The sequence below is a fragment of the Corvus kubaryi genome, unplaced genomic scaffold, assembly GCF_017639235.1.
Source record: "Corvus kubaryi isolate FWS band 111438036 unplaced genomic scaffold, C.kubaryi_AGA036_p1.0 37308, whole genome shotgun sequence".
In the NCBI taxonomy this organism is placed as follows: Eukaryota; Metazoa; Chordata; class Aves; order Passeriformes; family Corvidae; genus Corvus; species Corvus kubaryi.
This window is the reverse complement of record NW_024581096.1, coordinates 13,633,423-13,647,778: the sequence shown is the minus strand read 5'-3', so window position 1 is coordinate 13,647,778 and position 14,356 is coordinate 13,633,423. Positions and strand designations below refer to the sequence as shown.

At 44.1% G+C, this 14,356-nt stretch overlaps 1 protein-coding gene across 1 annotated transcript; it reads left to right on the top strand.

The window, feature by feature from the left end:
- The first annotated feature begins 24 nt into the window (after positions 1-24).
- Positions 25-14,354, top strand: ARHGEF39 (Rho guanine nucleotide exchange factor 39). Its single transcript, XM_042028575.1, has 11 exons — positions 25-86; positions 1,232-1,317; positions 2,590-2,782; positions 3,748-3,842; positions 4,237-4,357; positions 5,366-5,484; positions 7,174-7,244; positions 8,980-9,108; positions 12,643-12,872; positions 13,750-13,838; positions 14,004-14,354. The coding sequence occupies exons 3-11, from the start codon at positions 2,636-2,638 to the stop codon at positions 14,017-14,019; spliced, it is 1,017 nt and encodes a 338-aa protein (XP_041884509.1). The 5' UTR covers positions 25-86; positions 1,232-1,317; positions 2,590-2,635; the 3' UTR covers positions 14,020-14,354.
- Positions 14,355-14,356: the final 2 nt, after the last annotated feature.

The window sequence follows — 14,356 nt, the reverse complement described above, 5'->3', positions numbered from 1 at the left end:
CGCCGCGCTCCGCCCCCGCTCCGCCCCGGGACCGCCCGTCGGGGCGGGGCCGCCGTTTGAACGCGGGGCGGCGGCGGGACCGGCAGGTAACGGGCGGCGGGGGCGGCGTGGGACCGGGACCGGGACCGGGACCGGGACCGGGACCGGAACCGGAACCGAAACCGAAACCGAGACAGGGACCTCAGCCGCGACCGGTGTCGGTGTCGTGTTCCGTCGTGTCCTGATCTCAACCCGTGGAAAGGTCCTGGGCAGCATGAAGCCCTGTGCAGCCCAGCCTGACTTTGGTGGTAGTCCCGCTCCGGGCATAGGTCTCAGCTGGATGACCCCTAAAGATCCCTTTGGCTAAACTGGTCCCTGATTCCACCAAGTATTTCCTGAACCCATGTCACAGTCAGAGAAAAACATCTGGTTAGCGTTTAGTTAAAATTTTTCAGCGCACCCGCGTTCTTTTTTACTGGAAACATTTGTTTCTTTAAAACATACTTAAGTTGTTTTAAAAAAAATTCCACAAAATCCGGATAATGAATGAAATGCTTCATTTTTGGTCAAGAAAAGCATTCTGTTGAATCCTGTAAGACTTTTGATGGATTTTTTCTCATCTGCTGAAAGAATCTAATACCGTTGGTTTTGACTGATCACAAAACCACTTTTAAATACCCAGTAGCACAGGCGAATTGAAGGAAGGCTAGGTGCATAGTTTACCTACAGTATTAACTCCTGCGATATTTTCTCCTTTATGCCTCAGGGTGGCGGAGGACTGGCTGTGGGCTCCAGGGTTTCTCCCTTTCCCTTTCCCTTCCCCTTACCTCGCAGTGTGGGATGCGGGGCCATGTGGCCCTTGGACCTGACCCACCATGTGGTTACACTCCTGAAATATCAAGAGAGGCTCTGCTGCAATAATAACAGGAGATTTTTTTGAGGGTACTCGAAACAGTTAGGAATGTTGGAGGGCATGCTGCTAATGGTGCATTATAAGGTAGTTAACAGTAACAGAGTGTGTTCAGTGGTTTGTGAATGTGAGATGGAAGAAGCAAGCTGGAGCAGTTCTGTCACTTGTAGGTGAAGTGTTTTCTAGTGTACCCACAGGCTGCAGACAGCTCTCACCCTACAGACCTGTCACAGTTAGAATATATTGTGCAATAATGAGAGTGCTTGAACTTCTTTATGTGAGCAGTAGATGGTTAAACCTGGTATAACTTGTTCGTTTGTTTTAATTATTGTGTGTTAAAAGAAATTGGTCTGCAAAATAAACATCCTGACTGCAGTCTACCCTGGCTAGAGGTGCTATGCGAATGGCAGCGATTTAGTCCATTGCTGGTGAGTACTTTGCAAATGCACACGAATAGAATCACGGAATGGTTTCAGTTGGAAGGGACCTTAAAGACCACCTCCTTCCAACACCTCTCCAAAGCCCAGAGACACCTTCCACAGGCAGGGTTGTTCAGGGCCCCATCCAGCCTGGCCTCAGACACTTCAAGGGGAGGACCAATGCTAAGCTTTGGGTGGTGTTCCCTGCTGTGCTGCCTCCATCCACGCCAGGTCTGCCCTGTTTGACCAAGAGGGAAGGCCTTGGTTAGGCTTATGGCTGTGCTGTAAGTGAATATGAGGGTAAACCTCTGGAGAAGCCACTGCTACTGTAAAACACTGCACATGTCCCTTAGCTCTCTGGACTTTTGCAAACTCATTAAATGAGTCCTGGTTCTCATTTGATGTGAAGCTTTTGTTTCAGACATTGATTTACATATCTGAAATGTCTCTGGAAGATGGTGTTTGACAAATCTCCTTCTCTATGACGACACATCTTTCTGGATTAGTGTATCTCGTCCATGTGGGAACCAGAACTTTTTGGAGGTTACTCAGATTCCAGTGAAACTGCAGACTTAATGCCTGGGCAAGTGTGCAACTGCCTGCACTGCATTTTCATCAAAAGAACAATATCTATCCGCTGTTCTGCTAAAACTCCTCTTTTACTGAGAGGGCATGCTGAAAGGGGGAATGTTTTTCTGTGTAACAAAATCATGATACTGTAGCAGAAGAGCAGAGCAGGAGCAAAGCTGGTGTGATTCACAGCAGTTGTTTGGCCTCTCTCACTTCCAGAAGCACAAATTACTGTTAGTAAATGACAAAGCAAACCACTCACTTCTTAGTAACCTCCATGGGAAAACAAGCAAGAGTGGTCTCTTTCTCTTCTGTTTTCCCTCACAAGACAAATCTTATGGTTGTTTTCTACTCCTATCCACAGTACCTCTTCCACCCACTAACTTGCTTGAGTTTAATGAGAATTTCACACAAAGCATGGGAAGGGCAAAGCACAGGAAGCAGTGGTTTGCACGTGGGATTGTGCACTGAGATTTGCTTACAGATATATTGTCATGTACTGCTCTTGCTTTCACAGCCTGGTCTCTCTAATGCTGTGCCTCTTGTTGATGCAGGGCCCCTGTGCCCAACGTGACGGAATACAGAAGGAAACTCTTAATAACGGTTGTGGCAAATGACTTCCCTTATTTCATAGGAAAGTGCAGAGGTTTTAGTTCAGAATCTTGCCCTGCAACATGGGTTATTCTTTTGTAATGTGTCCGTCTTTCTTAGCTCTTCAGGATCCTTTAGATCCCTGTATATCAGCCCTGACTCTGCCATGAGTGCCTCATCCCTGCTGTTTGCGGTTGGAGCAAACACTGTGGAAGACCAGAGGGCTCGCTGGGAGAGAAAGCGCAGCCGGACAGCCAAGGAACTGCTGGAAACGGAACACAAATACCTTGAGCAGCTGGATTTGGTGCTCACGGTGAGTATTTCTGCCCCTTCTGATATGTGGGTGTATTCAGACAGCACATACTTATCTGTGTTTTCATGGAGAAGGGTCAAGAGCAAGACTTTGATACATCCCTAATGCCTGGGACACCTACTGTGGCTAAAAGGGTTTTTTGTTGTTTTTCTTTTACGTCCTCTGTAATATTCAATAGCTCATGGGTTTGGCCTTTTAGCTTTGTTCTATACACAGACATAAATCTTTCAAGTTTTGATTGAATAGGGGGCTCACCTTAAGATGCCTGAGATGTATGAACTGTAGGGACACAGACAATACAAAAATTATGGACAAGAGAGTGAAAAACAGATGCGTCTGAGGACACTGAAACAGAATCTTTTCAGTGTAGTACTGTTGAATCTCAGTAGTAGTGCAGTAGCATTCACTGTACAATCTTTTCAGCTGTAGTATTGTTCCATGTGTTTACAGTTATGGTCAAAGCTACAAGTAAGGCTTACATCTGATGTTGGATGTAGGTAGACATTCACGATGTTTGATATCCTTCTGAGCCAAAGACTGTTCAGGCTGCAGCTTCTGGCTTCTGCCGTATGCCACAAATAACCTTTGAGTGACCTCAGAGGTTAATAACCTTTGCAGCCTTCTGGTACTTGAAGGGGGGTTATAAAAAGAGGAAGAGTGACTTTTACACAGGCATATAGCGATAGGATACAGAGGAATGGTTTGAAACTGAAAGAGAGTGGGTTTAAATTAGATGTTAGGAAGAAATTCTTTACTGTGAGGGTGGTGAGGCACCGGCAGAAGTTGACCAGAGAAGCTGTGGATGCCCCATCCCTGGAAGTGATGGGCCAGGTTGGATGAGGCTTGGAAGGTGTTCCCGACCAGGTTGGAAGTAGATGGTCTTTAAGATCCTTTCCAACACAAACCATTCAGTTTGATGATTTGTGAATTCTACCTGTTTGAAATTCTTTTTCTTTCCTACTTAGTACTTTGTGACGATTTTAAAAGCCAAAGGGACGCTGAAACCTGCTGTGTTGGAAACTATATTTGGACCCCTGGAATCCTTATATTCTGCCAGCCAGTAAGTGGACACAGGATGCAATTCCTGTAATTATATTGGAAGGACTCTGTTGATGAGAAAGTAAGATTTGGGGGAAACAAGGCTAACATGTTGTTAAACAGCCATTCATTCCTAGCACTGCTAGCCTTAGTGGCACTTGGAGGTGTCCCCGGGGATCTCCTGATCTGTATCACATATCTGGGTACCCAGTTACTAGACAGTGGTTTAAGCCCAGTAAGTCTGCTCCACAAGGTGTTCTGTGGCTCACTGTCTGACCTCCAGGCAAATCTGGCGTGGAAATTGGATGGGAGGTGGAGAATGGTAAAGGAAGGTCACCAAAGGAATGAATCAGAAGGAGTTGTGAAAATGCCATCTGTAATGCATCCTTCACAAGCTTTTTGCTCCTTGTGCACAGTGTTCTGTCATTTCACCTGGAGAAAGGGAATTTGGGACCAGGACTGGAAAATTTTTGTCAAAGTCTGGATCTTTATGGCCACTATGCAGAGAATTTGGAGCAGGCAAATAAAACCTTGAAGGTAAATACCTACTTTAGTCTTCATATTATTTCTCTTTTTCCATTCTGTGAAATTGGCACATCCTTCCATTTATCTTCTGTTTCTGGAGTCATCAGTGTTCTTACTTTTTCTGGGCTGATGAAATTCAGGCTTTCTTCCACAATAAAATGGTGAAAATTTCTCTAGTTATTTAGAGCTTCCAATTTCTGATGCTTTTTTCAGGTGTTTGTGTGTGTATGTGCATATGGTGAGCACAGCTTTCTCAAACAGGGTTCTGTATTTACTCCTGCTCCTTCCTAGCTGGCAAGCCTAGAGAATTTCCCGGCTTTCACTATGATACAGAGATCTCTTTCTAGGAATTGTCATGTCTCCTAGTCTTTCCCACTACGACCAACTATATGCTAGTAGTGGTATTTCATTTCCTTCACAGTTTTTTTTCCTATGGTTGAAGAAAACTTTTTCTTCCCACTTATGTCTCCAATTACAACCTGTTTTCAAGAAATTTTGGCAGGACACATATTTATTCCAAAATCCTGACAGCTGTATCTGGAATTTAAACCACCCAAATTCCAGTTTTTGTCCATGCTTGTCCCCAGATGCAGAATGTACTGGGATGTTTTCCTTCTCTTGTCTTTGCATGCATATATTCATGCTTTTGATTTTCCGAGAGAAAAAGCCATTTTGGATACTTGTCTTGAGATGATGGGAGTGCAGATCTGCATTGCTTTTTCTTGAAAGGCGTGGCACAAAGCCACAGGGGCACTCCTTGTTTTCCTAACTGGTTCAACCTTCTCTTTTTCTTTATTTCCATTTGCTGTGCGTGTATTAAAGGGGGATATTGCTTCCATTGGCCACTGGAATGGATGGTCAGGACAAAGGCAATGGCCTGCCCATAGCCACAGAAGAAATTGATGCTTGTGGGACTGAAGTCATAAACTCTAAAGTGAAGAGTTTGAAGCTCTGGTGCAGACTAGAGCACATAGTTATTTCTGTAGTCTCGAAGCTATACCCCTTTTCTGCTGCACACAGGAGCAACTGAGGAAAAATAAGTCATTTCGGCGGTTTAAGAAACTCCAGGAGGCTCGACCTCAGTTTCAAGGGAGGGAGCTAGAGGATCTGCTTCCTTTGCCCCTGCAGAGGCTGCACCAGTAAGTAAGCAATTGTGAGTCTCAAGGGATTAGCATGAGAAGGGATAAAGGAATGTAACTTTGTTTTTATGAGAGGGAAAGTTGCCTAATTTGTCTCAAAATCAAAACATTGAGACAGCAATGAAACAGACCTGAGGATGTGCCTACAAAGTGGAATCCATGTACATGGATGGGAGATGATGCAGGAAGGTTAGTGTGTTTAGCCCTGGCTCCTATGCCCTTCCTCTAGCTCTTGGGTAGAATTGGAGGCTGCCATCTCAGTAAGCTACTGAAGTTTGGCCCTGAATGAAAGCAAGCTGACTGAAATGCTGCAGAAGTGGTGCTCTCTGCCAGAGATGCTTTTGCTCCATTTTTATGCAGATTGCTGACCTGGAGCAGCATTGTGGCTCTTATAGATGGTTGCTTTTGGAGAGAAATGAGATTAATGAACAGAGGAGAGCTTCTCTTTCCTCTCTGGTTATCAGGGCCTTATGCTTTCCTCAGATTTGATGCCTATCACATTTGTCTGAGCCTGGACAGATCCACTGTAGATCGGTGCTTTTCCCTCTCAAGGCAACAAGCCTTCCAGGTTTCAGGAAGTGTTTAGACAACACTGTTGGACACGTGGTGTGATTTTTAGGGTTATCCTGTGCAGAGGCATGAACTGGACTTGATGATCCTTGTGAATCCCTTCCAGCTCAGGATATTCTATGATCATCTCCCCTTCGAAGAGGCAAACTGACTGCATGAGGAGAGTGCTGCATGCACTCATGGGCAGCTCTTTCTTGGGGAGGGTGTGTGGGTAATAAAGGTGGTTTTCTGGGAACCCAGATTCTGCTGCTATAGATCCAGTAGCTGTTTTTTAACCATCTAAAGCAAATTGGAGAGATTGAGCACCTTGTTTCTTTGAAAATAACTTGGAGAGATCATACCAAAGTCTTTCATGTAGCTTTATATAGTGTTTTTAATCAGCATGGCAGAAATAAACTTTAACTGATTGGTGGGATTTTACTATAATTCTTCATATACTTCCTTTAAATTTGCAAAACAGTAGTATATTTGTTGCTGTACAACTATTTGGAAAATTGTGAGCTTTTTAACAGAAAGTCTAATTTTTTCATTAATCAGATCTATCATGTTCAAGTTTCCTTAAAACTCTCCTAATATATGCACTAGGTCATATGAGTTCTGCCAATCTGTGAATCTGTTAAATTCCTATTGTTTGACTTTATTGGGAGAAAGCATTTGCAGAGATCTTATCCTCTCCAGTAAAGACTGGGAAGGAAAAAAGAAAAAGGCGGGTCCTAGTTCTTATAGAAATGCCTTTATTTTCTTGTATGGGCAGGAAACATGGTATGAATGCCACCATTCAGATACTATTAAAAATAGATTGTTCAAAGAGAAATTTGTGACTTATTGAAGGCATGTTTATGTGAATTCTGAGAGAACCTCATGAACTTCAGTGATTTGTGAGGCTGCTTTTATTGTATCCCCAGGAAAAGCCCAAGGTTTGCAGATGTACAAAATACTTGGGTTATTTTAGTTGAGACATCTGATGATAAAAAGAATGCGATTGAAGTATGACCAAAACTGCTTTGTTAGGTTTACTCTGTCCCCTGGTCGAGTGTTTTTCACCGTGCTGTCTAACAGGAGGTGCTCCTGCTGTTCTTGGTATCTTGTTGGGAATTAAACCTGCTCTCTCCAACTCAGGTACAAGCATTTCTTCAGAGACCTGCTGCAGAACACCAGCCCAGACACTGCTGAGTACCAGAAACTTGCAAGTATGATTCCACCTGTAAATGCTGGCACTTTGATCAATGATAGACTCCTTGCTAAGAATATTTTGATTACCACCTCCTGCCTTTTTCCACAGGAAGAAAATCTTCTTCTCTCTCTCTCTGAGTTACTATTTTCCTTCTCTGTCTTGACAAAGATGTCCCTAAGAACACATTAGGAGTAAAAATACATTGAATAACTGCCTGTGAAAATGGCCTAGTAGCTAGGTTAGAGAAGTGGCAGCTCGTGTTTTTTAAACTCTGCTGCTTGTGAGGCATTGGAACACGTAGCTCAAGGAATTAGTTGATGTCTCATTCCTGAAAGTGTTCAAGGCCAGGCTGGATGTGGACCTGAGCAATGTCATGTATTTGAAGGTGTCCCTGCCCATGGCTGGCAGGTTAGAATGAGATGATCTTTCAGGTCCATTCCAACCCAAACCATTCTCTCAGTCTCTGCCTCAATTTTCTAGGATAATTCATGTCCTTCATGCTATATCCAGCCACTACAGGTGCCCCCCAGGGCTCAGTACCAGGGTCAGTCCTGTTTAGTATCTTTATTGATGATCTGGATGAGGGAATCAAGAGCACCCTCAGTCAGTTTGCAGATGGCACCAAGTTGGGTGGGAGTGTTGATCTGCTGGAGGGCAGGAAGGCTCTGCACAGGCTGGATCCATGGGTTGAGGCCAGTTGTGTGAGGTTCAACCAGGCCAGTTGCTGGGTCTTGTCCCTGGATCACAACAATCTGCCACAGGCTGGGACAGAGTGGCTGGAAAGCTGCTGAGAGGAAAAGGCCCTAGGGGTGCTGATGCACAGCAGCTGAGCATGAGCCAGTGTGTGCCCAGGGGGCCAAGAAGGACAAGGACATCCCGGGTGTATCAGCAATAATGTGGCCAGCAGGACCAGGAAAGTGATTTTTCCTCTGTGCTCAGTACTGGTGAGGCCACACCTCAAATCCCATGTTCAGTTTTGAGCCCTTCACTGCAGGAGAGACACTGAGGTGCTGGAGCAAGTCCAGAGAAGGGCGATGGAGCTGGGGAAGGGTCTGGAGCACAAGTCCTGTGAGATGTGGCTGAGGGAGCTGGGGCTGTTTAGCCTGGAGAAAAGGGGTGACCTGATCACTCTCTACAAGCACCTGAAAGGATGTTGTGGCCAGTTGTGGATCGGCCTCTTCTCCCAGGTAACAAGCAACAGGACAAGAGGAAATGGCCTCAAGCTGTGCCAGGGGAACTTCAGGATGGATATTTGGAGGCATTTATTTATGGAAAGAGTTGTTAAACATTGGAATGGACTGTCCAGGGAAGTGGTAGAGTCATCATCCCTGAAAATGTTCAAGAAATGACACTCAGTGCCATGGTCTACCTGACAAGGTAGTACTCAGTCAAAGGTTGAACTTGATGATCTCAGCAGTCTTTTCCAACCTAAATGATTCTGTGATTCTCACAAGCATTTAACACCACTTGTAGGACATTTTCCCTGTTTTTGCTTCCAAGTCCAGGAAATCATTGCTCTCTCTAATGTTTCATTGGCAAATGTTTTCTAGAACTACAGAATTGTTGGTTGGAAAAAGGCTTCTGGATGTCATCTAGTCCAATCTCTTGCAGAAATTCCTGAATAAAGCTGTTGTTGATATTTAGTTTAAAACTTTGTTTCTTAATTTCATACTATTTTTGCTTAGCAAAATGTATAAGGTGAAATAAGCATTCATTTGTGGTAACTTCAGGGTATGCTGCTATAATTTCAGAGGCTGTGAAATCTGTTTCTGAGGTATCTCAGTGGGTCCAAGACATCTTTGATAAGAGAGAGAACTCCTTGCAGCTACTTCGGGTTCAGAAACTGCTCAAAGGACAAAAGACTCAGGTTTTGACTCCAGGTGGGTTTACTGACAGCTCTGTTTTTCCTCTACTGTGCTGAGATACATGGAGATATGTTCTCCTTCATCTCTGGCTCAACTCACATTAACCAGTTTTCCCCTACTGCCCAAATTCAGGTGGTAAAAGAATATGACTACTAATTCAAGCACTTTTTTTTAAGTTAAGAATTTTAGAGTAAGGATAAGCAACAGCTTAATTGCCTGACATTCACATAGGAGAAGCTGATGTGGTTAGAAAGTTAGGAGACCAATAAGGTCAGGAGTGTAAGTCCCAGGTGGGAATGAAAGAGAGACACTAGAACATTTTGGCAGAGTGTAAGTAGTGATATTGTCCCTCCTCCATTGCATAGCTGGATTGCATGGCCATAGATTTCTGAGTGTCAAGGGCCCAAGGACTGTGCTGTTGTTTGCCTTAAGCTACAAGATTGATGGAATTCTTCTCACACCCTTCATATGGAGAATTTTCTTCTATCTGCATGGTTAAACTGTGCCATAAATCAGTGTATCAGTGTTGATAGCTGAGATAGATAAAGCCACAGTCACTGGCATGTAAGAATATTTAAATGCATAACAGGTCTTTTATGTGACTGGGTGTTCTCCATGCACAGACCACACTCCAAGCTATGTACGAAATATTGTGAGAAATGTGCCCAGTCTGGGCAATTATGAAACCGTCACCTGGGGCTTCACCTGTAGCCTCACTCAACTCTGCTGTTTCAGAGGTTATCCAGGCACAGTGCTGCAGCTGGAGAGGAGTGCTAAAGTCACTGTGTGTGACGGTCTCTAAGACAAGTACCTCCAGATACTTGTGAATGTGGTTGAAATTCATACCTGTGGATCTTTGGCTGAAAAAAACCTTCCCCAGTGGGATGGCGAAAGACTTGGAAGGATAAAACTGAGAAAGCTCATGGGCTGAGATAAAGACATTTTAACAAGTACAGCAGAAGCTGTTCATGCAAACAGTGTAACACAAGGAATTCATCCACCACTTCCCGTGGATGGGCAGGCATGTGTTCAGCTATTCCCAGGAAAGCAGGGCTCTACCACTCATAGTGGTTACCTGGCAAGACAAGAACCACCACTTTAAAACTCCCCCCTTTTGTCCTTCTTTCCCCTCATAACAGGCTGAACATGATACCATATGATATAAAATGTTCCTTTGGGGAGAACGGATTGGGTGTCCCAGCTGGGATCCTTCCAAAATTCACGTGCGTTCCCAGCCTCCTCACTTGTGGGATGAGGAGCAGGAAAGACCTTGATACTGAGCAGTGCTTACACAGCAATAAACAAAAGATCCCTGTGTTGTCAATGGTGTTTTCAGTGCAAATCCAAAACAGCCACATACCAGCTACTATGGGAAAAATTAACTCTATCTTAGCCAAAGCAACACAGCTAGAACAAAGGTTACTTATCAGAGGTTATTCTCAAAGATGCTCAGTCAATGGGCAGATTAATTTACAATTCTCTTTCCTGTTCTTAGAATCCTTTCAGTGATGCCAGGTGAAAGGGAGCTAACACAGGTATGCTCTGCTTATACTGAGCAGAAGCATGTGCTGGGGTGCCTGGGCACACTTGGTGTAGTGTGTAAAAAGGTGTAAAAGGTGTAAAAATGTACATCAGTTATCCTGAATATCAGAACTAATAAAGTAACACCATGACAAAAAACCTCCAAACACCCCAAAACAGTATAACTAGACCAGAGATGGCCATTGTTTGAAAGTGTTTGGTCCACTGATTTTTCGGTCTCTGAAAATTCTGAGATGCAGTAGGACAAGCGTTGAGGGTCAGTAAAAGCATTTCCATTATCTAGGACAGAGAATTCTTGTAGTCCTGTTTTCCATTGGCTGGAGTAACATAGTTACCATTAGATATGAGAAGCAGAAATATAAGAGGTAGCTGGAGCTTGCAAGTTTTGGTCCAGCTTTCCAGAAACAAGATATCTTTTGCAGGACAAGATTGTGTTCTGTTGCCAAGAGGAAGCAGGAGAGGAAACAAAATGTTGTAGATTAAGAGCGAAGGGTGAGTGCTGGAGATGGTGTCTCACATTTGCCAATGCCTCTGAGAGGTCCTGCTCCCAGTGAGGAGACCCTGCTTTTCTTGCTGCCTTCCATATTTAGGACAAATACTGTATCAGCCAGAACTGCCGCCTTAACTGAGCACATTCTTTCACAACAATTTCTTAGAACTTGTACGTCTGGGGATCCTGGACATGCATCTATATTCCAAGACTTCCAGTACAGTCTGGGTCAGACTGTATGCCTCTGAGTCTGATCACAGCATAGCCTGAGGGAAACAGCTCCCAGTCCAGCCCCATGCTGCTGACACCATCCTCCCATTTGTTTTTTTAAACAGGGATTGATTCCTGCACCTCACCCTTGTCTTCCTCAGTTTCTTATTCTGATAAGGAGTGGTTCCTGTGCAATAAGCTAAGCAGGAATCCACTCACCTCTTTTTTTTTGTGACTGTAGCATGCTAATAAAACACAATCCATAATAAAAACAAAACCGAGGGTTTTTTCCTAAAAGGTTCTTAATAGCTCACACAGAAGCTAAGGCATGAAAGAGTGACTGAAATTCCCTGGCAGATGTTTTCTAGACAAGACCAGGTGGCAACACCTTGTTACGGCTTTACATTTTTGTAAGTAATCTTACTGGCAGGTGTCTTCATAACTCCTGTGAGTTGATGGCTATCTTCCACAAAAATCCTAGTAAGAAGTCCTGCTTTAATTATTTCATTTATTTCACTATTCAATTTTTAAAATTGCTGCTTACAGCTAGGCTTATTAAATTGTTTTGATTATTTTCCTCTTGTGTTATCACAATTCATTTCACAGGTGGATGACACTGGACTCAGTTGTGCAAGAGAGGTTGATAAGGTTGCCTACTCAGACCTTTCTCATTTTGTATCTCCTTTGATGCCTTCTCTTTAGAACAGTCATCTGCAATCTGTAATCTCTTGGTTACTGTAGGTCTGTACATAGTTAGATGACCTGTGAAACATAGTTTTGTTTTAGTTTTGGGGAGGAGGGTTTATCTGTTTAATTAGCACACACAAACAAAACAAGGAAAAAATAATAGATTTTCAAAGCTGAAGCTAGCTTCTGTTTCACCAGTAATGACAAACAGCTGGGCAACACAATTTAAGATGGTTCATGCTGCGTTTTCTGAAGGCTTATGTTAATTTAATGTTATGCATATCATTTTCAAACCGTGTTTTTGTTCTGATCATTTTAAAGAGACTTGCATATGATAATATACTCTTAATTAACATAGCAGATTTATAACATCTTCAGCTGTTCCTCATATACTAAGCATTTTGGGCTGGTTACTGCTTCTGCACCAGTGTTATCCATGCTGGTGGACTGGACTCAGCTGACATCAGTGCCTTCTAGTGGTTGGAATTGATGTAGAACACGGCAACCGGCAAGGGTGGCTCACACTCTATTCCTGTTTGTGTCATCACATCCTTTCCTTTTTATTCCCTCCCGCCCTTCCCCAGATCTCACAGCTGTCTCTGTTTCCCCTGCATGCCCAGGGCGCTGGTATATCCGGGAAGGCTGGCTTTTGGTGGTGCCTTCAAAGGGAGAAGAACTGAAGCACAGGATGTTCTTCCTGTTCTCTGATATCCTCATTGCAGCGAAGCCCTGCCACCCACTGCACCTGCTGAACTCGAACAAACTGTCCTGCCAGGCTGTCTACCCACTCCACCAGTGCTCAGTGGATAAAGTGTTCGGCCACACGCAGAGCCAGGGAGGGCTCCTCAGTGTAAGTATTCCCACCTGTGCCAGGCAGAAGAGCCAGTGGAGTCAGACCTGCAAGCAGGTCTCCAGCTGTCTCAGCAGAAGCAGGACCGAGATGATAAGAGTGGTGATAAAATGCAGTGAAAGAGTCTGAGTTAGGGCAACCCTTCCCTTCTTGAGTGAAGTACTTTTCCTTTCATGGCATAGAGCCTCCTGCACATTCTGGGGCTACAGGCTGCTGGTTGCTTCACTTAGCTCAGGTAAGGAGCTCCACTAGGACTCTGACATGCCCTCATCAGAGCCACAGGTTTGGGGGGGGAGCCCCACAGTCAAATGACAATGAATATGTAGCATTACACTGACTACAGACTGAACATGTAGAAAAACAAAGTCAAGAAGGTGTGGGTGTTATTACAACAGGTGTTGTTTATCTAATTCCCTGAGGGCTGCAGATTCCTTGACAGGGGCCAGAGTCTTCTGCAGGGGTTTCAAGGTCAGTTCTTCCAAGGTTGCACCTGGGGCTGTGTTAGCTTTTTTTGTGAGCTGTGACAAAAAACTCTTTGAGCAAGCTGTGACCTGTGGATGATGGCAGTGGAAGGATCCCTAGGGACAGCTTGGAATATGTTAGAAAACTGGATGATAAGCTGCTGAGAATTGTAATTGCTCACCTCCAAATGGGTCAAAGTGAGCTATCAACTGCAACTGGAAACAATGGAGAAGACTGGCACTTGTTCTGTACTGTGCAGCCTCTGGCTTTGCCTAATATTAAGGCTAAATTTTTCTATCTGGGAAGGAGAAGGGTGAAAATCAGCATGCAGGGACTGAATTCAGTGGTGATGACCTTCTTTTTACTGGAGTTGCTGCCTTGGCAAGGAATGCCACAGATTCTGTTTGCCTTTCAGCTTTCCTTTCCACAGAAGACACTGCTGTTGATGTCCAGCAACCAACAAGAGATCCATGACTGGTACCGGAGTCTCACAGCTGCAGTCAGGTAGGCATCTATTTTCCAGAGGTGGAAGGGGACAGGACATAAAAGTGACCATATGGACCTGTGTGTGGATGGAAGCAGCCTGACACTGGCAGCCAGGATACAAGGGAATAGTAAGGACAGATTTCCCATATTAACTGTGAAATTCCCCTTTGTTTTCCTCCACAGGCAGCTGAAAGCCTGACCCACCTGAGTACAAGACAAACTGGCAGGACAACCACCTTTGTGGCAGAAGCTTCCACAATCTTAGAAAATGTTCAGTGACATATAGCAGCACTGCATTGAGAGGGACTATACAGCATGTTCATGAGATGAATGCTTTGTTAGCTGCCCTTATGTTCATACAGATACCACAAAAAATGCATTTGTACATTAAAAAAATCTGTATTATGGATTTTCCCCAACTTAGCTTAGAAGCTTCTAGCTTTTCTGCACTTTAGTAAACTCAGATTATTAACTTAAGGTCAAGCAGATGGGAGTGTGACTTGTTTTCCCTCATTAAATGCTTTTTTAAAGGTATT

Bases quoted from the DNA above. Each gene is read 5' to 3' on its own strand.
- ARHGEF39 (XM_042028575.1), top strand. From the start codon at position 2,636: ATGAGTGCCTCATCCCTGCTGTTTGCGGTTGGAGCAAACACTGTGGAA. The intron at 7,245-8,979 runs GTATGATTCCAC...CTATAATTTCAG, and splicing joins TGAGTACCAGAAACTTGCAA to AGGCTGTGAAATCTGTTTCT. The intron at 12,873-13,749 runs GTAAGTATTCCC...TTTGCCTTTCAG, and splicing joins GCCAGGGAGGGCTCCTCAGT to CTTTCCTTTCCACAGAAGAC.